We start from the raw sequence: 25455 nt of genomic DNA, 5'->3' as shown, positions 1-25455 counted from the left end.
TAACATACACTTGTTGTGTTAGCCTATTGGTGCCTTAAAAAAACTTAGACTCCTCAAATACTTGGATGAAGCCATTGAAGCAACAATGTTTTTGAGAATTTATATGGGATAAGATATGAGCCTAGAGACTGGAAGGTGATTTATTTCTTGTTCTTAATAAAAGAAAACAGCTTATCATGGAAAGGCCAAACCCATGAGACACTTCTGCATGCACTGCCTTTAGTTAACTTATTAATGGCTAATAGGCAAATTATATACGTTTAACCATGAATCTAATTACCTTGAAAGGCAATATTTGAGTGTTTATAAGTAAAAGAACACAAATAGTATACATTATCTTACATCTGCATCTCTTTACCCTGGATCCAGTCTGCTTGCACCATCTGCAGATGGTTAAGAGACTCTGGTATCTCAGATATCGGTGTTCAGTCACCTCAGATACAAAGGAGTTGGTTTATGGGAACTCATATATTCTCAAAATTTTCTGAGTCCCACATATATTTCTATACTCTAGTCCTTTATATGTACATCAGTGATTTAATGACACTTTTCACAACCTTTCTTTGATAATGGCAGTGCAAGTCACTTCATCATCCATCCATCCATCCACCCCCACCATTCATGGAATGACGTATATGTTGCATTGATGCTGAATATACAGAGGGCAATAAGGCACAGCCTCTACTCCAGTGACATATTTTAGTCAGTCCTATACCTAAACGCTCTATGCTTGTGACTGTATCTAGAAGGAATATTATACATTTAAATGTTTAGGTGATGGCTCTGAGACTTCAAGGTCAGAGGTACTGTAAGGTCATACTTCAAAGCACCTCATCTGCTCAAACACCTAATAATTATAGATAAAATGTAAAAAACAGAAAATCAAGCATGGCAAAATTGGGCTCCAAAATACAACAAACATTCCATAGACCAGAAACAAATCAGAAAAGCTAAGTAGTTAGTAGGGTTGATGCTTCTTGAAAAATGTAGCAGTCCTAGGCAATGAGCACGCAGAAAGCCCCACAGCAAAGGCTCAGCTCAAAAATCAACCTCATACAGTGAAGTGGGTGACTCACGGATTGGCATCTTTCCCTTCTGTTATGTAAATGTTCCAGGAACTGATATTATGAAACATCAATATGTTTTGGACCCTTAATTAAATACCTCTACTTTCTTGGATGTTTAAACCAGTGACTCAGAACATTAATAGATTTTCAGCAACAACCATAATGAATACTTTGTTCAATGTTTTAACAACCCATCACATAGGCAGACTTGTTAAAACATAATCATAATCATAAGTCAAAGTGCCTTGATGGTTGTTTGGCGTGAGACCTGGTCCACAGTAAATACTCAGTAAATGGTGGCTAATCTCATCTCACATAATTGCTGAGAATTTGTCTTGACAGTTTTGATCATTTTTGTTTTGTTTAAAACTGTCTAGGCTATATGGGTTGTTTTAATTAAACAAAACCATATTAATATCTGCTATTTACTGTCCAGCAAAACTAGCCCCCCCATTACAATCTAGGATCAACCTGTTAAATTAAACAGGAATCACCTTCCAAACTTTTTAGGTATCTGGTAAACAACACAATCATATTTTTTTTTCTCATGTAGGTACAAATTTCATCCCGTCAAATGTCAAAATAAATTACTACTTTAAAATATATAATATTTCTAATGACTTCTAGAATAAATTGATAGTTGAATTTTCCCACTTAATGACTTAAATTTGTAGTATCATTTAAAGTGTTTTGGAAATTGAGGTCACTTATATGTAGCTTCACTTTCAAAAGTGTGAGATTATCATTCAATCAACGATTACTTAGAAAGCACCTATAATGCATGTAACGTTCATTTGTAATGTTATGAATTTACTTGTCAGATACTTGTAGATTGTATAAAATTGCAGATTCAGTTTTTGCTATTCAATTTGCACTTCATTTTCATAACAATGTACCTATTAACTTAGGTAGGAGCAGTTATCAGAGCTCTAACACTCTTTCTGCTGTATAATACATGTTTGACTTTAGAAAAGGAAATCACCAAGAATAATTGAAAGTGTATGATTGAGGTACAATATCTTAGGGGCTTTTCCATTCCTTCATGGCTATTCTGTCCTTTGCTTTAAATTAAGCCCAAGTTAATTCCTATATTCAAACCTCATTATATAAGAATCAGGACATTTGGGCCTTAAACTGAATTGCCAAGATACATTTGCAAGCTTACTCATTAGAATAACATTGTCTTTAAAACAGCAACACTCCACCATTAAATTTAGTTTCTGTGTGTGTGTGTGTGTGTGTGTGTGTGTGTGTGTGTGGTTTTTCTCCCTACTAAAGTAATCTGACACTCTGTCTGCAAACCTGAAATTTCAATGTCTTGCTGTGTTATGAAATTACCTAATGAAAAATTGGCCTTCTTCTAAAATTGATTAAATTATTTCCCAAGTTCCCCTTCAGCCTCTGCCACCTATGTTGACTGCCTTCTTACTAAAAGCACAGCCCCCTAAGGTCTGTTAGCAAAGTCTGTGTGAAGACCTGAAGCAGCAGTTCTCTATGTGAGCCTGCACCTACCTGCCACACCTCATTCAGTTAACTGCATTTGTCTCCCAAGCCTGATGTGGGTAACTGGAACCTAACCCCAAAGGGTCATAGAATATCCGAGTTTAGAGGGAGAGGCAAGGCATCCTAATAATTGTCGGTCCCTAGTGGTGAAATTAAAGAGTAGACAACAGATGTAGGCAAGTAGAGGTCTGTAAAACCAAGCAATACAGCCCCTTGCTAATGGACTGCCTCTGGACATATTTAGCCCAGAGACAGTTTCATTTATCTAACAGTTTATTTATTCATTCAGGAAACTTTTGAGTTGCACCTGATGTTTGCTACATACTTTGCTAGGGGCTGAGCATACATCAGTTCCTAAGATTGTTTTTGTTGTCACAGATTTCACCATCTAATGGCAGAGACAGGCTTGAAAACAAGTGACTAAAGTAGATATCAAGAGCACTGTAATGTGAGTATGAACACACAGCCAGGGAGACACAGATAAATCATGATTGTTTGTACTTGGGAAGGTTAGAAAAGCTCCATAGTGCAAGAATGTAGCCTTCTAGCTGGGAAGAGACCTTGGAATAAGAATTGACTAAAGAGTGTTATCAAAACTCCTGGAGGGGGCTTCCCTGGTGGCGCAGTGGTTGAGAGCCCGCCTGCCGATGCAGGGAACACGGGTTCGTGCCCCGGTCCGGGAGGATCCCACATGCCGCGGAGCGGCTGGGCCCGTGAGCCATGGCCGCTGAGCCTTCGCGTCCGGAGCCTGTGCTCCGCAACAAGAGAGGCCACAGCAGTGAGAGGCCCGCGTACCGCAAAAAAAAAAAAAAAAAAAAAAAAAAAACTCCTGGAGGGAAAATACTCCAAATTAGCCATGGCGTGACTTGGAGTATGCAGTAGAGCAAGAGATGTTTCTTCCCTCCCTCTTTGTTTATATGTAGAACAAGGCTGAAAGAGAAAGAAAATACAAGTTCAGGAGCTAATACAGTGCCTGATGATAGTAAACACTGAATATATTTGCTAGATGAAGGAATACATTTATGTGTGCACATATTTTTTAAAGTGTAGGGAAGAATACCATTTTATTACTGTGAAAAGCTAGAGGATTCCTATCTTAGTTTTAGCATTCATACTTAGTATTCTGATTCAGGCATCATTTTTTATGTCAATGGGGTGGAACCAAAATGAATTTATATATTAAATGTTCATTCAGGGGCATTAACCAAAACTTTTAAAACACTATGGAGATTTAAAAAATTTTGTCTGCATACCAATGAAAAGTAAGCCTGTTTTCTTTCCCTTTTTACATGTAGCTTTATTAGTGCTATCAAATTTAACGACTCTGCTGCCCTTTTTTGCTGTCATACTGTAATGACTTCAGATCTGTATATGCTGATTTAGCCTTACAGGCAAGTTGGGAAAAAAAGTAAATTACATTCTGACATGTATCATTTTTTATGATACATGTTTGTATCATTTTTTTTTCTGCTTGCATTCTCCAATAATCAGATAAGTGCCTTTTTGAAACCAGAAGCTAAGAAATCCTGCCGTACCAGCAATACCTATTTGTTACAGTTCAGATGCCTTGCATAATGGGTGTGCGTCCCATGCAGTCACGATCGCACAAGGTTCTGTTCTTTGAAGGGCCCTGCACTTGATTTAATGCTCTACTGCCGCCATCTTGAAATTCTTAGTAATATTTGGACAAGGGGCCCTGCAATTTCACTTTGCACAGCGTTCTGCAAATTATATAGCCAGAGCTGCTTGCATCAAAAAGAAAAACATTAATATATGTTTTGACATACATAAAGCAACACTTTTACAATAGCAAAAGCCTCTTAAAACTTACTGCAAACATCTCTTTTCTCCTCAAGTAAGTAAGCTGTCCTGAGTCCCCACTCTGAGTTATATGTCCCTCATTGTAACTTGTCATGTCTCTGTTTGTTGATGTTGGCTGAGTTGTGACCATTATTTGTCCTCCCTTTCCTGTTGACTCACTAAGTGTACTTCTGCTCTGTCTTTTTGCCTGACTTCTGGGATACTGCTCCATCCCAATTTTCTTCTCACCTCACTGGTAGCTCCTTCTCGGTGTCCTTTGTTAGTTCCTCCTTCTTTCCTCAGCCTCCTGAAATTGGGATGCCTCAGGGGTCAGGCCATGCCAAATTCTCTATATTGTACTTATTCCTTCCTGAACTCATCTGACCTCCTGATGAGTTTTACATGTCATCTAAATATCAATCACTCCCAAATTTATATGTTTACATACGATCTCCACCTGGGAATCTCCAGCTTAGTATATGTCTGAACTAAATTCCTGAACCTGCCCCTCAAAACTTATTCTCCCCAGTCTCTCTCATTTCAACTGATAGAATCCTATTCTGATTGCTGGGTAAAAGATAATCACCTTCACTCTTGTCTTTCTTGCGTATTCAGTCTGTTAGGATATCTTGTTGGTTCTACATTCAGAACATAGAATTTGAATCTGTCTACCTCTTACCAGATGTTCAGAGCTACAGTTACATCTCTATTATTCTCGGCACAACAGCCAGAGTGTTCCTATTCAGATAAATCAGAAGCCTGTACTGACTTCCTGTGTAATTCAGAATAAAGGTTACAGTTCTCACAAGGGTCTGCAAAACCTACATCATCTGACCTACCTCCCACTGACACCTTGCTCATCTTATTCTTACTATTTTCTCTCTTACATGCTGGTTTCAGCCACACTGTGCCTTCAGTCACAGTACCGTGCTGTCTTCTATGCCTGGAATGCTCTTTCCCTGGTATCCACATGGGTAACTATCCATTGCTTTCAAATGTTTGCTCTGTGATACCTTCCTAGTGAAGCCTACCTAGACTTCTCTACTTGAATTGTAATTCCCAGCCCAGTACTCCTAAGCTCTCTTATTTTCTTCTGCTGTTCTCTTTCTTCCATAGCATTTATCATCATCTAAGCTAATTGTTTTCTATCGTATCTTTGTCTACTTCTGGCATTCTGGATGCTCAGTTAATATTTGTTGAACATTGAGTGAATGAAATACACCCAGAGACAACAGGTCCTTTTGTATGAATGTTCCTTTTTCCTCTTTGTCTCTCTATAATCCTTTTTTATTTGTACGAAAACATATTACATTTTGAAAATATTTCTACTTTTAAATAGCTGAATCTTTAATAAAGATAATAGCTGGCAGAAATGTAAGCAACAATCTTTCCCCAAGAGCTAGAAATAACGTACTTGAAGTTGTAAGAAAATTTATCAACACCATTATACTTTATGCCTTAATATTGTAGTCAGGTAAGAGGTTACCCAAGAGGTTACCTTTTTCCTGTCTTAATACTGCCTAAATTATTCAAAACTAGATTTGGAAGGATTTTTTTATGGGGGAAAAGAATTGGCATATTTTTTATTGTTGAGGTAGGTTTTAAAATATAGCTTATTATTTTACCCTCTTGTGCTGAGTATCACCAGATTCTCCCAGTGTTTGAGATTCCCTCTTGTGTCTAAATTTGACACCTTAAAAGCTAGATGAGTTAAGATCCCTAACAAACATGGGGAGTGACTTAAACATATGGAGTCTCTCATCTAGTAACTACGTTGTCATGTATTACATTTATAAATAAATCTAACTTCAGAGAGGTCATTGAAGTAAAACATAATGCAAAAGTTTTATGATTGTTATAAAAAGTATGCTTCTAAAACACATTTGTAATTCTTAATAATGCTGTTCTTTAAAAGTAGTAACTTGTTCAATTATAAATGAACTTGATTCCATTTGGCATTCTTTTCTTAAAAGCATAATTTTTAATTGTGAACATAATTTATTACAGATTTTATAAAAGAGCAAAATATTAGCCATAATTTTACCACTCTAAAACATCCATTTTCATTTTGGGTTATTTTCTTTTTGCATATTCACCTTTCACACAGTTTTAATAGGGTACATAGTTTTTTTCCTGTCTTTTCCACTTAGATACATGTCATATCTATTTCTTCATGTTGCTATGCAGTCATTTTCACAATAATTTTTCAAGGTTATTTAATGATCCCTAGTGTAACTGTATTGTAGTGAACCTAAATATTTTCCAGGTGTTAGATGTTTAAGTTGCTTTCATTTTTTTAATCATAAGTAATGTTATAATGAAAACTTTTGTGTTTGTAGCTCTTTTTGGATCACTTTCTTAGGACATAATCCCAAAGGCGAAATTCTTGTTTCATACAATATGAACATAGTAATGACTCTTGGTATATTGCCAACTTACTTTCCCAAATGATTGAACCAGTTTTCTGCTTCCACCAACGCATGAAAGTAAAGTTTCACTGTAACCTTGCTTACGATTTCTCATTTTTGTCCCTTTTTCCTGTGGACCTTGTATTGTTAGCATTAAAATGTCAGTATTCCATGTCAGCATGGGAGTTTAGAAAACAGTTTTAGGATGCCCAGTTTAAGTTCTCTCCCAAAAAGAAGAAAGAGGGAAAACGGGTGGCTGTGTTTGATTTAGTTGTGCCTAGAAGGATTGGAAAAAAGTCCACTGTTTGTTGGACTGATCAGTTGAAGAAATTTGATATTTATACCAAATTACTGTGAGTGATGTAATCTGGCTAACCATTTTTGCCACCACAGAGGTTTACATTGACGTTTTATTCTGGAACAAAGTGGTTCACGAAAAGACACTACATTTATTTGTTTGCCTTCTAAGAATCTGAAGTGACTTAATAGTCTTACAACACAGTTTTATGCTTACCAAACATTTTGACTTAATCTTGGAGGACCGCATAATTCTGCTTTGCTCATAATTAAATAATTTACCCCTTAGAAAAGTTAAATTCAATTGTTCCTGCTAATGGAGGTTTGGGTACTGGTTTTGTTCATCCAAAGCTGTAGATAAAACAGCTAGAACTTTCCCCCACAAATAACAGTGAATAAAGTCCGAGGAAAGAAACTCGGTCTCGGAGAAGAGCTGAGACTGATGGTAAGACTTTTGATTAGCATCATTTTTGTAGTAACTAGTTATTCTACAGCACTGAATAGTTTCAAGGTATGTTTGCATTCAGTATCTCACCTGTGAAGTTAGTAGAATGATTTTGTTATTAACCTGCAGAGAAGTTACGGGACAAATTCAAGGGCTCGTGGTGGGTAAAGGTGTGCCTAGATGGTGTGCACTGGACTGTTGACACAAGGCTGTTGGCTGCAAATCTCTATCTGGTTTTACTACACCACAAAACACTTATTAAAAATGCCTCCTGCTTCTTTCATGCACAAATTCATTGAGTTTCTACTCTGTCCTCTGGGACATAGATGAACCTTCAGAACATTCTGGTGTAGAAGTCAGGTCTGCAAAGAAGTCAGGACAGAAATGCATGGTGATGGATGCCAAGCACTGTAGTGGCAAAGAAGAAAGTGGGCTGGCTCTGCTGGGCAGATGGTGCTTATACTGATGGTGAGTTTGGTATTAGAGCTGGGTCCCTAAAGGGTCAGGAAGGGTGACCCTTGTGGATCTCTTTGACTTTGACCAGTGAGGATCAGTGAGACTGCTAAGAAAGCCCACAGATATTATGTCTTGAGAAATAACTTTTTCTGTGAAGAGCTCTAAGGAGATGACTACTTTCCTCCCCCACTGCTCTGCTTTTTATTTCTGCAGACCACCTTTGTATGCGCTACTCCCATTTCCCAGGAGTTTCCCTTCCTTGAATCCCACATTTTCTTTCATGTCAGTTTACTCATTTCTTTATTCATTCACCCAACAGACATACCGAATGCGGAGACTAAATAATGAGAAGGAGCCAGTCTTTGGAGATGTGAAGCAAAAGCTTTCTGGATTGCAAAGGCCACGAGGCAGGAAAAGCTTGACATATTCTAGGAAAAGAAATAAAGACTTTGAGACTGGAAATTAGGGTGTATTAGTAGTTGAGGTTCAGAGAGTAGGGAAGCTCTGGATCTTGGTAGGAAGTTGAGAATTTTTTCTAAGTGCAGCAGGAAGCCATTGGAGGGTTTTTAGCAGAAGAGCAAAAAGATCTAATTTAACAAAAAGATCATATAATTTTAATATGATCTAGAAAGTTTAAAGAAAAGTGCATCCCACTGACCTTTGCCACTTGAGGTACAGACAATGCGGATAATGGCTTTAGATTAAAGAGAGGAGAGGGGACAGTTGTGATTTAAAGAAGAGGGGATGACACCCACGTGTTGGTCGTTCTTCTCCCCCTATCTCAGTCCAGTGTGACAGGTTGCCAGCTGAGGACAGAGGGGACGGCAGGGATTCCCCCGCTCCCTCCAGGTTCTCTCAGACCCTGTGTTCATACTAAGGGGCTTGCAGGATCCTGTGCGTCTCCATGTCAGTGCTGCGAGGAGCAGCCAGTCGTCCTGCTGTCTCCTTGGCAGCAATTCAGCCGTCACAGTGAGCGACCAGCAATTCAGCCGTCACAGTGAGCGACGTCACGTTCATGATGCAAATGAAGGGGAGCTGACTGACTTGTAAGACTTTCTTACTTAAGCCATGCCGGTCACTTCTTTATACCGCCTCATCCCTTAATCCCCTGCCTTCCCATGAACTAATAGCGGGTGGGGAGAAATGTTCCCCGACTGTTCAGGAGGATCACTGAGAATCTCCCTTTAGGCATTTGAAGTTGACTAAGAAGCAATTTACTCTGCTGCCTGGCACTCATGGGAAATCAGGAGCCACTGAAGAGAAGTGGAGGGAAGGCGGGCTCTGCTGAAGGGCTTGTTGGGTTCCTAGAAACGATTGAGAATGAGAACTCTGTGATTTTACTAGTTAAATTCTGATATGCACATCAGGTCTTCATCAGTCTGACATTCCGGGGCTTCATTTCATTTAAATGAGCATGCAGGGCTTCCCTGGTGGCGCAGTGGTTCAGAGTCCACCTGCCGATGCGGGGGACATGGGTTCGTGCCCCGGTCCGGGAGGATCCCACATGCCGCGGAGCGGCTGGGCCCGTGAGCCATGGCCGCTGAGCCTGTGCGTCCGGAGCCTGTGCTCCGCAACGGGAGAGGCCACAACAGTGAGAGGCCCACGTACAGCCAAAAAAAAAAAAAAAAAAGAGCATGCAGAAGCTACCTAATAGGGAAAACAATGAGGGACTAAATTACCTTACCTGTTATTCTGTTTTCTTGAATTGCTCTTCCCCTAATTACCTTTAATCTGATTCCAAGTTCTTTTTCAAAACACACTTTACACATTTTTGAGAGGGTTGCTTGCTGTCCCCTCCACCTCCGTCCCTCCTCCGTGTGTTTCCTCAGTGCCCTATTTATACGGCTCTCAAAGACGGGTGGCACCACGTTCTCACTAGCACTATTCTCTCTCTTTAGAAGTTCCTTAAGAGTTCGAATCATAGGCTTATTAATTGCTGTCTTCTTTTGTGCCTGGCGTATTTCTTTATAGACTGTATGGATTTAATATGAGTTTTGAAATTCTCATTTTGGTGGAAACGTTTGTTGGAAAATTATATTATACACTCTCATGCCACCTTGGGATGGCAGGGAAGTCGAATATTATGGCCATGGGACAGTCATTGTTCCCTCCATTTATTATTCTTGACTCTTGAGGTAGCTGAGTCTCTGTCCCTTTATATTAAACACCTTAGAGCACGCAAGTTTTAAAGTACAATTTTCAATTTTATTTTTTGAAATTATTCTGTATCTGTTTCTTGTTACAGCTGATCATGGGTCTTTTCGGCCCAAACACATTTATGTGTGTTTGTCTGGGAGGGGCATTAGGATCTTTCCACCTATGTAGTAGAATAGAAAGTGCATAAGCTTTGTGACAGGTTGCCACACGGAGAACTTTTAGGTTGATGGCCAAGCTTGAGTCAGCAAGATAGCCAGATATCTGCTGTATGAAGAAGTATGTGGTTACCAGGTACCTCTCCTAACAACCATAAAGCGCTTTTTCCCCTCTGACTTCCATGATATAAAATATTTTTACAGAAGTGGTTACCCTTATCATCCACTCATTCAGCTCGACAGTGCCAGCCTGCTAAGCCTGGCAAACACTTCCGTCAGAACCTTTGCAATTATAGCTCCCTTTGCCTGGATTGCTCTTTTGCCAACCTCCCTCTTATGGCTGGCTCCCTCACTTCCTTCAGATCTTTCTTCAAAGATCACTGTTTTGAGATGTCTTCATGAGAACTTACCTAAAATATTACTAAGTCCATGGGGCAATATTACCCACCCAACCCTCCCTTTCCCACGTATCCTGTGTGGCCGATTGCTAAAATAATGAAACTTGCTCTCTGTGCCCAAAACTCAATGCAAAGGGACATTGTGGTTCCCTTCATCAAGAGATGAACTATATTTTTCCATTCTCTTGAATCTGTGCTGGCCTTATGACTTGCTTCAAATGATGGAATGTGATGGAAGTGATGTGCAGATTCTAGAGCTGTGCTGTCTAATACGGGAACCCTTGCCACATGTGACCATTTCTACTTAATCAGTTACAATTAGATAAAATTTAAAATTCAGTTCCTTAGTTGTACCAGTCATATTTCAGGTACATACCAAACAGCCACACACAACTAGTGTTGCCATATTGACCTGCATAGCTGTAGAACATTTCCATCGTTAGAAAGTTTTTTTTGGACAGAGCTGTTGTAGAGCTAATGCCTTAAAAGATCTTGCAGTTTTCACTCTGCCCTCTGAGAACACCAATCATCATGTTGAAGAAGCCCAGTCCAGCCTATTGGACAATTTGAGACCATATAGAGGGAAACCGAGGTGCTCTAGCTAATAGCCAGCAGTAATTTCCAGACATGTGAGTGAGACCATCTTGGACTTCTATTCCCATTCAAGTCACAGATGATTACAGCCTTAGGAGTAATCCCCCATGGCAGTGGCAGAAGAGCTGGTCAAATTGCCAGGCCACAGAATCATGGAAAATAAATTGCCATTGTTTTAAGCCAATATGTTTTAGATGGATTTGACACAATAGTAATAACAGTTACCACCTTCAGTCTAATGACTGCATTCATTTTGAAACTATGCCCTATGCAGTTACCTCATGAATTAGGATATGGAAAAATGAGGGAAGATGAAGTATCACCCCTTTCAGTGAGATCAGTTCCTTGTTTAGGGAGAGAAAAGGATATTTGCTATTAATAAAATAATGACCCACAGCAAACTGAAATACTTAGTACTTACTAGCTGAATTAGATGATAGGAGAAAATTAACTTTGCATCAAAAATTATTTACCAATAATTTTCAAACTAGTTCAAATAATCCAGAGCTAACTGGAATCCAATAATTATTCCACTTTAGGATAATCAGATTTGGGGGACTTTGGTATATTTTGCTTGGTTATAATTTAAAATCATAAATAGTATTTAATTCTGAAAGCATGTCTTCTTTTATTCACTGTTCCTCAAGCGTTTATTGAGTACTTTCTGTATATGTCTAGACAGGCACTGAGAATTTTGAATGATTAAGAGGTGAGCCTCCCCTGGAAGAACTGACAGTATAATGGAGGGGACAGAGGCATGGTCTCAAAATATATTAGGATGAGCTGTGTTAAAGAAATAGGATGTGCTCTGGGAACACTGAGGTGGGAACATACTAAACATACAAGATGAGCTTTTACCTTGCAGGTGAGGGGGGATAGAGGTTAGTAAATAAACAGAGTGCCTAGAGGACATTTTTGGGAAAAAGAGCAGAATTATTTTATTTTAATAACTTTATTGAGATATTATTCACATAACATGAAATTCACCCTATTAAAATGATCAGTCCAGTGACTTTTAGTATATTCAGAGTTGTACCACCATCATCACTATCTATGATAGTTTTGGAACATTTTCATGACCCCCCAGAGGAGCCTGACCCATGAGCACGTACCCATTCTTCCCTCAGCCTCCCATCCCTGAGCAGTCACCAATCTACTTTCTGTCTCTAGACACTCACCTATTTGGACATTTCATAGTAGTGGGTTTTTGTGTGTGGCTTCTTTCACTTAGCATAATGTTTTCAAGATTCAACCATGTTGTAACATGTATCACTATTTCATTCATTTTTGTTGCTGAGTAAGATCCCATTGTGTGGATATACAACATTTTGTTTATCCATTCACCAGTTGATGGTGACTTTTTTTTTTTTTGGCCGCACCGTGTGACATGCGGGATCTTAGTTCCCTGATCAGGGATGGAACCCATGTCCCCAGCAACGGAAGTGTGGAGTCTTAACCACTGGACCACCCGGGAAGTCCCCGTTGACCAGCTGATGGATGTGTTTGGGTTGTGTCCACATTTTGGCTGTTATGAATAATATTGCTATGAACATTCATGTACAAGTTTTTATGTGAACATATGCTTTTAGTTCTCTTAGGTATATACCTAAGAGTGGTATTGCTGGGTAATACGATAACTATGTTTAACATTTTTAGGCATTTCCAAATTGTTTTTCAAAGTGGATGCACCATTTTAAGCATTCCAACAACGGTGTATGAAGGTTCCAACTTCTTCACATCCTTGCCAATACTTGTTATTGCCTGAGAACAGAATTGTCTTGAATGAAAATATAAAGTCACTAAAATAGAAAAAATTCCAATTAGATCATGTTATACTCATTTAAGACCGCCCAGATATAAGTCATGTGATATTAGAACCTAAATCTGAATGACACTTTGTAGCTCTGTGTACAAAACAACTCTGTTGGAGTCTAATTATCTTATCATTAATGTTCACCAGGTGGTTAGGAAATGCTGATTTTCTTTTATATCTAATTGAGAGGTAAAGGACAGTGAAATGATTATATGTGTAGTGCTGTTGAAAGTTAAACCCATTTCTGACATGCAATTAAATATAATTTAAATAGAACAAATTGAATAACAAAATTAAATTTGCAAAGTAGAGTATGAACAGATATTAAATGCATGCTGTCCTCTGGGATATTTGGGTGGTGAGTTGGCATTAGAGCTCGAGCCCCATATTTTTACTTCCTCTGCGTAGTTCCCACCTGCCCACACTTGCCTCCTCTACTTCCCTACCTCAGCGTCTCCAAGGAGTTTAGGAGACATTCCCCCGCCAACACGCTGTGCAGAGAGGATTGTTTTATGAAGCGCTGGGGTTCAGTGTGGTCAGGAAGGAAAACAGGTTCTCCAGACCTGTGGGGCTTTCTCTCAGACTCAGACTTTTTTTGTGGCCATGCCACGTGGCATGCAGGATCTTAGTTCCCTGACCAGGGTTCGAACCCGTGACCCCTGCAGTGGACACTCTGAGTTCCAATCAGTGGACCGCTGGGGAAGTCCCCAGACTTGTTTTTTAATGACTATCAGAGACCTGCCAATGATACTATAAACAAACAAAAATATATGTCTGACAGCCCCCATCACCACCGTCTTGTCCAGCTCTTCAGTGACTTTCCAGCACCCAGTATTTGTTAAGTCTCAGGTGCGCAGGACACAGTCACTGTCATGCCATTTCTCTCTACTCCTTGCCTGCTCTTCTCATCCCTCCCCACCTGTGATGGTCTCTTTCAACTTCATTACCAGTGTTTTTCTGTTGTTCAGTTTCAGTTTTTTTATGTAAGATTATTCTGATATTTCTAGAAATTAAACATTTTTGCTTTTTATTTACTGTGGAAGATGAGATATAGCCTCCAAATACCCCGTCATCCCAACATATATCAAATACTGTTAAAAAAGTACTTATGTTCAGAAGGACTTTGTTGATTCTAAAATACTATCAGAGTGTAATATTTTAGAAAATGAAAAGTTGAGTTTTCATAATGCATTGCCGAGGAACTGTATTAAAAGCAAAATATTAGAGCCAGTAGGTGTTTATGTACATAATTTAAGAGGTAACAATATTAAGAGCAATTTTGATTTAGCTACAGTATTAAAATAGCACATGAGAAAGTCTTCATTTACTCTTACCTTGCAGTAGTCACTAGACGAGTTTTGTTGTTTTTAAACCCTAGTCAATTAGGTCTTAATCACCAAACATTTTATAGGAGCAGAGGTGAAAGTTTGACCCTACTTAAAACCACAGAAGTACTAAAGACAAACTATTCTGAGACTTATAGATTTGCATGAAAAAGTCACAAGGGGAAAACTGTAATTGCCTCAGCATGAGAGATGGAATATATTTTAAGATAATTGGAGACTGTCTTTTAAGTGTTCTCTTTGGTTTAGTTTTGATTTCATGTACTTTAATTTGTTTCTATCTCTTAATTTTTTTCTTAATATATTCCAAAGAATGTAAAACACTTCTGAGGATCTCATTACTACTTGTGAAATCGCCTCTAGCTCTACCACTGGATGTAATTTTTTTGGTCAGTCTTATAAGAAAAAAGTATCTTAGATTTAGCAGTCTGACGGTAGTGATAACCCTAAAAGTACATTTTGTGTAAGATCAAATATACTGTAGCAATTTCCCTTAGGTGAATATTGTAAATTTTGGAGGTTCTGATGTTTTTTTTCCGTATAAGTTCTACAGGAATCATCTTTTTGCTTTTATTCATGTTTCATCATTCATACGTGTAAAATTTACATTTTTACTGCTAACCTCGCTAACATGCTGGTGATGAGACATTCCCTTGACAAATGTGATCAGAAGTGGTCTAACTGAAGATGTTCCATGACTTGAACACATTAGGTTACAAATTCAACTTTTGCTTCTCTTTGCAAAGGCACTGAGACGTGAGTTAAAGGAGAAAGAGTATTCTGTCCTGAACGCTATAGACCAAGCTCGAGTTTTCCTGGCTGATCAACCGATTGAGGCCCCTGAAGAACCAAGAAGAAACCTACAATCAAAAACAGGTGAGACTGATTTCTTTCTACATCATAAAAACACATGTGAGGAGAACAAAACACCAGAATCCACAAGAGAATTTTCTTACAGCATATCAGGACCTGATATTTTAAAATGTCTTACAGAATTTCAGGATCTAGTATTAAAATTTTTCTTCTAAGTATTACTTTAGTCAAATATGTCATTTTGAACAAATATTTAGATTCTTAAATTAAAAAATAAAATGGCTGTATACTTCAGTATCATTACTTTAAAGGGGAATTACCTGCAGAAAAATACTTTGTTAAAAAGCATTGTGTAACTAAAAATAATTTCTTTAAGAAATAAAAATTTATATTTCTTATATTTAAACTACATGATAAATAATTGTAAGTAGAAGAATGATATTTAAAATACAAGAGTAAACATAAATTATTTAAATATCTAGAAGGTAAGATTATTTAACTTCTCTTTTTCAAGATTACTTTTTTAAATAAGACACCAAAGCCCCTTTCTTTTACAAGCAGACAACAGAATTTCTTTAATTTAAACATAACAACCTATAATATTTATGTACTTTGGCTTAAAGCTGAAACAGTATCTACCTTACTAGCAGATAGCAATAAATCACATGGTAGATTTAAGAGATGAATTTGGGGGCCAACATATATCTTTATTTTGATTTTTCACTTATGGCATAAAAGCATTCTGATGCATTTTAAAAAATAAACATGCCATTCAAAATATTTTCTCATCATTCACTTTCCATAGTAAAACCAGACCTGAAAGACTGCCTCATGCTATGTCCAGCAGTGTAATTCATGAGCATTTATTACTTGTAAGGGAAGTACGGTTGGAAAATGCTTTGACTGTAGCTGGAAGTGGATCAGACATTTGGAAAGTAGCCATTTTCCTCCTCAACCTTTCTCAGGGAAGCTCTACTTCAATCGGAGTAAATTTCCCATCAGGATCATGATTTTCTTGACCCTTTGTGTGTGTGTGTGTGTGTATACAGAGACACAGCATACTTATCATCTCTTCCAGCATTGGTTTTTATTTTCTGCTGGCAGTATCACTGTTTTTCTAGTCAGCCTTCCGGGGACCTAAGTCATTGTTGAGTCTCCGCCCCTCTCAGTCTGCAAATCACTCATGATTGTTACTTCTATCTTTGGAGACTTATGCCTCCTGAATTATACATGTATTATATACACACACGGACATACGTATGCACACAACATGCACACAGCTACATAGTAAGTTGTTGAATGACTTGTACGCTGGGCACACTCGGGTGTGGGTAGGAGGTCATTAGCTGGGACAGGATCACTGGAAGCAGCAGCCCAGAGAGAGGGGCAGAACGGCTGTGTGTCAGGGGAAGTCAGCAGAGCTGGGGGCAGGGGCTGTGCCTGGACAGGGGGTAGGAGTGAGGGGCTTGTACGCGCTGTCTGGTGCAGATTACAAGGCCCTGGAAAGTTGGACAGAGCATTTCGACTTAAATACAGCAAGAAAAAGGCGCTATTTCACTGGGTTTTTTTTCTTTTAAGCTTGGAAGAAAAATAAGTTCACTTGTCTCGCCTTATCCAATTTAAAGTCTACTTTAAATCTGCTTGTCTCATGTCCTTGCTTTTCAGAGAATAGAGGAAACGTAAGCTATTTCATAGCAGTAAAAAAGTGTTATATCACTAGAGTTTCACTTTGCTATAAATTTTCTTCCTTAGTGGTTAGTCAGTTTAAGGGGTAAAAACATATGGCTTTTGAGTCCTTATTTTGCTGTTACATCAGGACATTTTTAAGACCTATTTTCACATACTATATTTGTGAGGCAAGAAAAAAAGTCACGTCAGTTTAACTTTATGATTTTTTTGTTTTGGAGTGTTTTTTGTTTGTTTGTTTTTTTTACAATCAGCCATTTTCACACTTTCTCCTTTCCTGATATTATTTTGTGTAATGTTGGCTGACTTTAGCTGTTGTTAAAAGTAAATAAAAGAAAATTATCTGTAATAGCTTTTATACTTTGTTGTTTACCATGACTTACGAACAACTGCTATCAGTAATAGTGTTTGAACATTAGTTATCTTGTGTGATGCTACTCAAAGTACTCAGTGTTGGAGGGACTAGAGCAGGGAGAAATTGTATAATGATTTTTTGGTTCTATTTAATAAGCATTTATTGAGTATGCTATGCGTAATGTGCCAAAGGACACACCAAGGTGAATCCATCTTTGTTTTTAAGTAACTGTTCCAGAAAATACTTCTTGCCATGATTTTTCTCTCCCAAAGCCTTTTCTCCTGGCTCCTTTTTTTTTCTGTTATCAATTATCTTATAGTGTCATATGTGTATATATGCATTTTATGATAGCTTATGGAGTTTTATTTTATTACTGCATAGCACAGGATGAGTTGCTCTCAGGCATCTTTTAATTGATAAATGCTGTTGAAAACAAGCAAACTAATTATTTCAACCAAGTGATCAGTTGCTGACAAAGAATTTTATCAGGTATGCTCTGCTAGATATTTTCTTTTTTCCCCCCAGTTTTATTGAGATATAATTGACATAACATTGTACAAGTTTAAGGTGTACAACATAATAATTTGATACTTGTATATATTGTGAAATGATCACCACAGTAAGTCTAGTTAACATCTATCACCTCACATAATTACAATTCTTTTCCCTTGTGATGAGAACTTTTAAGATCTACTCTCCTAGCAACTTTCAAGTATGTATATTTTAAACATTTAAAAATCATTACTAATATTAACTGCCCTATTTCAGCCCCTTACCATCTTTTGCTAGGACTTTTCAGTACTTTCTTTTTTTTTTTTGGCCACTCCGTGTGACTTGTGGGGTCTTACTTCCCTGACTAATGATTGAACTCACGCCCTTGGCAGTGAAAGTGTGGAGTCCTAACCACTGGACCGTCAGGGAATTCCCTCAGTACTTTTGTGTGTGTGTGTGTGTGTGTGTGTGTGTGTGTGTGTGTGTACATCTTTTTAAATTGAATTTTATTTTATTTTTTTATACAGCAGGTTATTAGTTATCCATTTTATACATAGTAATGTATACATGTCAATCCCAATCTCCCAATTCATCCCCCCGACTTTCCCCCCTTGGTGTCCATACGTTTGTTCTCTACATTTGTGTCTCTATTTCTGCCCTGCAAACCGGTTCATCTGTACCATCTTTTTAGGTTCCACATATATGCGTTAATATACGATATTTGTTTTTCTCTTTCTGACTTACTTCACTCTGTATGACAGTCTCTAGATCCATCCACGTCTCTACAAATGACCCAATTTCATTCCTTGTTATGGCTGAGTAATATTCCATTGCATATATGTGCCACATCTTCTTTATCCATTCATCTGTCGATGGGTATTTAGGTTGCTTCGCAGTACTTTCTTAATTGGTATCCCTGCATCAACATAAATAGATGCTACAGTGATACATCTAAAACACAAAACTGGCATCTGAAAACCACTGGTAGTCACTGGAATGGGATCTGAGCTCCTTTACCTGTCATACAAGGCTGCACAGTGCTTTGGCCTCAGTTTTCCAGTGCGGCAGCATCTCATGCTTCTCTCTGCTCCAAACTAATGTCCGTTTGACACCCACCAGCTTCTCGTGATGTTCTGCAGGTAATGGTCTTCTTAACTTTATTCTGTTGTCTTTTCTGGTTTTTTTCTGCCCATAGGTCCCTCCTACCTGATCTCCAACTCCTTCCTCCTTTGCCTGCCCAGCCCCTGCTCATTCTGTCCCACTCACTGCAGGCTTTGTTTCTTCCTGGACCGATTCCTCTCCCAGCTCTCCTGCTTGCCTCCCTGGTACCCTGTCATCTCTCTGACTATATTATTAATGTCTGTATCTGAAGCTCAGCCCTGCCCTTGCTTACTGACCTTTCTCAGTTACTGAGAATCTGAAAGAATGTGAACAATTATCTGAGCAGCCAAGATAGATATTATGTAGAAAATATAGTGAAGATCTTATTAGCTCTTAGAAAAACCACCCTCTCCGAGGTATTAACTCTTACTTTAGATACTGTTGTAAGTAGTTTAACTTGTTTTCCAGTGAATTATGGGTATGTAGCAAGATGGCAATGACAGGACAGGGGAAAAGGATGACAGTGAGAAATGACTTCAAGAAGTCTGACAGCAATGAGGAGAAAGAAAATTATAAAAAGGATACTTGGAGATTCTAAAATAAAGCAGAATAGTCTTTGGGGCCTTTTACAATAAAAGAAAAGCTGAAGCTATGAATTGTAGTTTGTTTATTTTTGAAGACAATATAATTCAGTTAAGAGAAGGCGTAGGAGTTTATACTATATTTTAGTGAATTCCCTTCCAAAATGGCAACCATAAAAAAAAAAAATCAGGTTAAATGAATAAATGTAGCTGTATGGACCACTCAGCTACCCAGAATTACTCACTCTGCTTATAAATGGTTATTAAGTCAGTATAATTTTTAATCGGACTAAAATTACCTGAATCATTACAGAAATTTTACAAAGTTCACAACTTTGTCAGTAGTTCCCTTATCTTGAGTGATATGGAACTACTTAATTGGATTTCAATTGTGTCATGTCAGTGTATAATATTTCCTCTTGGGCTTCCCTGGTGGCGCAGTGGTTGAGAGTCCGCCTGCCAATGCAGGGGACGCGGGTTCGTGCCCCGGTCTGGGAAGATCCCACATGCCGCGGAGCGGCTGGGCCCGTGAGCCATGGCTGCTGAGCCTGCGCGTCCGGAGCCTGTGCTCCGCAATGGGAGAGGCCACAACAGTGAGAGGCCCGCGTACCGCAAAAAAAAAAAATTTTCCTCTTAGTGAAGTTGAATTGTTTCTCATTTGATTTTAACCGCGTGGTTTATATCTGTTAAAAAGTAGAATAGTGGAACAACAAATGTCTCATCATTATTCACATTGTTCTTTGTATTTGTACTTCTCAAACCACTTTTGTATTCTCCTAACTATCTCAATGAGTTGAGCAGATCATACAGTGTGCCTTTTTAAAAAAAATTTAAATAAAAATACAAAGGCTAAGAAAATATTGTGGTGCCGACCAAGGTTATCAGCTAATGCAGGGTAGATCAAGGGACAGAGCACTAAGCTTCTATGGTGGTGACTCTCCTTAACCCCTGGTTTTTTGGCTGGCTTTCAACTCATCCCTTCATTTTTATCTCCTCTCTCTTTCTCTCTGCTCACTGGCCACTGACCTCCTAGCTCCTTCTTGACTTTCAGTGTCTAGAGCCTCTTAACCCTGCACAAATGTTTCTTGGCTTCTTCCTTGTTCACCCAACCTCCCTGCTGTTCTCAGTCCCAGATTTGAATTCCTTTGAAAACCACACAGCTGCGTAGTGAAAGTAGATGTGCAAGACAGCCCGAACACCTCTTGAGGTAGTCAGGGAATACATGTGCCTTCTCACATGTTCGTTACCTGCAGCTTAGGTTAAAAGTCAAAATTGCACGGGGGAGTTAGAGCCTTATGTCTACGTCCCCCTCTCTACTACACACACAGATGCAGGCAGGTGTGTATGCAGATGTGCATGCACACACACATTTTATGAGTTGAGGCTATGGTATCGATTACTAACTTAACACTTTAATAAGACATTTCACCTCTAACAGTGTTTAGAAAATTATACAAATGATTGTATATGTGGGTATAGAAAAGCTATTTTCCTCTGCTCAGGTTTTAATTTTAAGACAAAAAAAGATTGCATTTTTTTTGTTCATAAATTTCCTCTTGAGTCTTCTTTAAAATTTATTCCAGTCAAGGCATTACTATTACTACAACTATTATTTTACTGCAGGCTGTCTGAACATTATTTCTTTTTCAGCCTGGTGAAGTTACTTAATTTATTTTGTTTCATTTAAATGACAGAGGAAAAATAAAGCAGCTATCGCTTTAGTGTGTTCATAGTTGTGTGTAGTGTCTATAGTTGTGTATGTGTATTGTTTATTCATACACAGCTTTTTATGGTTGTATACGATTGTACCTGTGATTAATGGCTAATAATAAACATTTCAGATAAAAAAGTATGTATGGATTAGTGTTCTTCCTCTTTGGTCTTTGACAGCTGTGTGTGTATTTAGTGGTAGTTAATATTTTAACTCAGAATATACTGTTTTCTTTTAATTATTAAATGCTTCATAATATTTTAGAAAGCCAGGTAGTATTTTTCACCTATGTGAAATCTCATATATTTTATGATACAACAAAGAAGTAATAAATGACATTTTTCAGTCTACTATGTCAGTCCATTTTGTGCCAGTATTAGCAAACTTGTGCAAATAAAATTTCATGATCATTAAATGAGTGAAAAGGTGAAATTATCATAGACTTTAGAAGTTACTTTTATATTGATTCTCAGTATAACGTAAGGTTACATAAAAAAGATGGCAATAATTATTTCCTTGCATCTCATAAAATGAGGCCAAATTACACATAACCTAACCTAAGTAATTAGGTAGTAAAACTCATGGGTGTTTTCCCCCAGGGCATTTTTTGTTTTCCTAATAACTGCTTTATTAATTAGAACCCCATTCATTGTAAATGACAGACAGCCAGCTTCCATAAGTGTAGGCACATGGGCGAATGTACTGGCGCCCATAACCAAATTACAGTGAGGGCAAGGACACAGCTGGCCACAGGAGTCTAAATGGCAGTCAGAGACTTTCTCCATGTCTTCCTTTCTGCCCCTCTCCACAAGTTTTCATTTTCTTTGCTTTCCTATGACCTTATACCTCACAACCACATACCAGGGAGGGAAAACCCTTCTTTAGATCCAGCACATTCCAAAAGAGAGCAACAACTCACTCAGCTTGAGTAACATGGAGCTCAGGGTCTTCTGGGATTGGCAGACCCCCTTTATAAGCATCATGTTAGATGGAGGAGGAATCAATGCCCAAAAAGGAAGGGAGAAGAGAGAAATGTTAGTCAACATAGATGTTCACAACAAATCAACATTTATCAGGGTCCTACAGTGTTCCAGGCACCGTTTCCTTTAATTCTCATAACAACTCTTTGAGTTATGAGTACTGTTACCACCCATTTGACAGATGAAGAAACTGAGACTTTGAGATGTTTGGATGCCTACTGTCACCCATGTGACAGAGCTGAAACACCAACTCAGGCTTGTCACAACCCTTGATGCCCTGAACCATCATAGCATACTATCTTAACTACACCAATAATCAAAAAACTTCTAGATAATCAGTAAAAATAAGATTTTGCTTTCTATATTCTTCTACTTATAAAAATTCCATGCAATAATTAATATGCTTTTCCCTTCATTCTTACTTTTCCTCTTCTGAAATATTAGGCTGCTTAATAGAATGACATACCAGTTCACTGATTTCCTAGCACCAAGGGAGAAGGTGTTTAGGCAATATTAGACTTTGTCTTTTTAATTTTCATAAAAATACTTGAAGGAATAATAATTGCTTTCAGGCCTATAGACCAAGGCAATAATTTAATTAGCTTCGTAAGTCCAAATTAGATTAGTAAAGTTATAATGCATGAAAAGACACAGAAAAATATGTTATTTTCATTTCCAGTGTTAACTACAGAGATCCAGTGTGATCCTTCCCATTTTAAGGTTCCATAATGTATGAATGGATGTAATGAATCCAGACTTCAACTTTCCTAAAGTATAATGAGCCGGCTGAGTAAGCGTATTGATTGGATAAAAATTTCAAAAACTTGTTTGCATGCTAATGAATACCATCATAGTGAAATTCAATTTAAACAAATCAACATTCTTGATGAAGAATTATATGATAATAAAAGTTAGTTTGATGGACACAGCATTTTAAATTAATTGTTTACCATCTGTTATGGTCTCTAATCACCATTACAGCCATCCATAAATCACATGTGCCTCATAAGAAAAGATGACAATAATTTACATGTATGTATTTTATTGAAATCAACATCTGGAGTGTCACTCTGATTTAAACATAAAGCACAGGAGGAGACTAAACGCTTTCAGTGTGATGTGTTCCTCTTTTCCTGTTGTTGCTTTTCCTCTTGAGAGCTGGAGTCTTCACGAGTGAATTGGAGGGTTTGCTATCTTTTAAAAAGTATAATCCTAGCCAAGGCATAAATTCTCCACTTTAAACTTCTCACTTATTTTGGCAGTACATAAACCTAAGACATGCCTAACTTCTTTCGTAAGAATGGCTAAGCTTGAATAGAAAGCCCAGGACTTCTTTTTTTTTTTTTGCGGTACGCGGGCCTCTCACTGTTGTGGCCTCTCTCGTTGCGGAGCACAGGCTCCGGATGCGCAGGCTCAGCGGCCATGGCTCACAGGCCCAGTCGCTCCGCGGCATGTGGGATCTTCCCGGACCGGGGCACGAACCCGTGTCCCCTGCATCGGCAGGCGGACTCTCAACCACTGCGCCACCAGGGAAGCCCCCAGGACTTCTTTTGTACGTTGATGGATCATTAGCGGCTATGTTCCTCAGGGAAGCAGACTGGGGAGGGATGGGCAGTGGTGTGGCCAGAAATGTGAGACTTTTAATTGAAGAGCCCTGTCCTTTGATCTTAAAGGTGAATTCTTTTTTATCAAAACAAAGATATTGAACATAGATCTATTTATTCATTTGACCAGTACTTATTGAATGCCTACCATGTGCCAGGTAGTATTCTAGATATGGGGAGACAGCAGTGAACAAAACGTATCCTTGCCCACCTGGCACTTACATTCCCAACTTCTATTCTCCCCTCTCAGAACCACCAGTGACCTGTCTGCTGCTTCAACTCAAAACTGACTTGAATAAATTATAAAACTGCCATTAGTGTGAGGAAATTCAGGGAATATTCCATTACAGAAAATGGATCTCATGTGGCTTAGCTAGTTCTGTTCCATGGCCTTTCTGCTGTTCCTCCCTTTTTCCTTGGAGGTTGACCTTCTTCATGGTCTCTTCATGCTTCATCCTTAGCTCAATGCTGGGTTTATTTACTTTGGCCCACTTTATAGGAAGAGTAAAACTTTAAAGGATTCAGACTCTAGCTCAACCTTGATTGACTTCTGGTCAGAAGTGCTGGTTATCTCTCTCCATGGTGTGGTGTATATTCCTGTTCTCTCCATCCGTCCCACCTCCACCCATAACCCCCATTAATACCGTATATTTTGGTATTTGTGGAAGATGTTCCCTAAATCTCTTTACTTTGGAGTTCTTGCTTTTCCCTAAATGTATCTGTCCACGATGTTTTTTTTTCCCTTAAGGGTTTGACAAGTTCTTTGGCAGCATGGCTGGATCCTTATCGTCTTTATCATATTCCTACTGAAAGATTTAGGCTCACATTATCACATTATCAGGTTAATCTACTTTGGGTAGCCTGTTACTATTGTCATCTTTATAATTTATTAGATGAAAATAATTAGAAATATTGTAGTAATCAGCTGATGGCACTTGATGGTGTACTTTTAATCTGGTTCCTAATGAATTGTCACCAGTTATCTTACAGTATAGGAAGTGGGCAGGGTCCTCTTCAACACTGATCATTTCGGACAGATTAAGTTGATCTCAACCATGTAATCAGAAAATTTGAGGAGAATATGTTTTGCATTGTCTGAATCAGGAGCATCTTTTGGTCATGAAGAAGAGAGAGAGAAATGGAGCGGGGATGAAGACAGAGAGTGAGAGTAAGTCAGGTCTAGTCTCTAGATCTACAGGAACGCTTTGTTTTTTTCTGTGAATTCTTGTTGGCTAATCAACTTGGTTTGCTTATGTGAAAATCTCTAGAGATATCTAAACTTCCCAGACTTAGTAACAGAATCATTTTAAAAATGAAAGAACTTAACCTCTGTTGAAGCTTTTCTGTGTGCCAGGCATGTATCGGTAGCTTTATAGGTTTAACTGAAGTTCAAGGAGATAAGCAATATATCTATGATTATATAATTAGTTAGTATTGAAATTGGCCTATGAACAAACCTTTCCTTGCACCAAGTTGTCCATGGGGTGAAAATGCTACTCTGGAGAATTTTTTCCTATACTTGTTTGTCTTAATATCTCCTCTTCCTCTCTTGGTGAAATACAATAAGATTATAGATACATGTAAAAAATAAGCAAACAGTACAAATAAGATGGAATTACCATACTTGAAATGACTTTGTAAGGTTTATCCTTTTCTTTCACAGTAAAAAAAAAAATGGTTGTGTTTTTTTTCTTTT

The 25455-nt window shown here is 38.2% G+C and overlaps 1 protein-coding gene across 6 annotated transcripts in view; it reads left to right on the top strand.

The window, feature by feature from the left end:
• Positions 1-25455, top strand: part of UTRN (utrophin) — a gene marked incomplete at both ends in the record, with an annotated part of 495417 nt that overhangs the window by 363464 nt on the left and 106498 nt on the right. For all 6 annotated transcript variants that reach the window (XM_082855593.1, XM_082855592.1, XM_082855591.1 and 3 more), the window contains one exon: positions 15183-15312. In XM_082855593.1, the coding sequence (XP_082711719.1) occupies positions 15183-15312 (130 nt within the window). The remainder of the gene's footprint in view (positions 1-15182; positions 15313-25455) is intronic.

Source organism: Leucopleurus acutus, assembly GCF_964270905.1.
Source record: "Leucopleurus acutus genome assembly, chromosome: 15".
Taxonomy (NCBI): Eukaryota; Metazoa; Chordata; class Mammalia; order Artiodactyla; family Delphinidae; genus Leucopleurus; species Leucopleurus acutus.
This window is presented reverse-complemented; position numbering and strand designations above follow the sequence as displayed.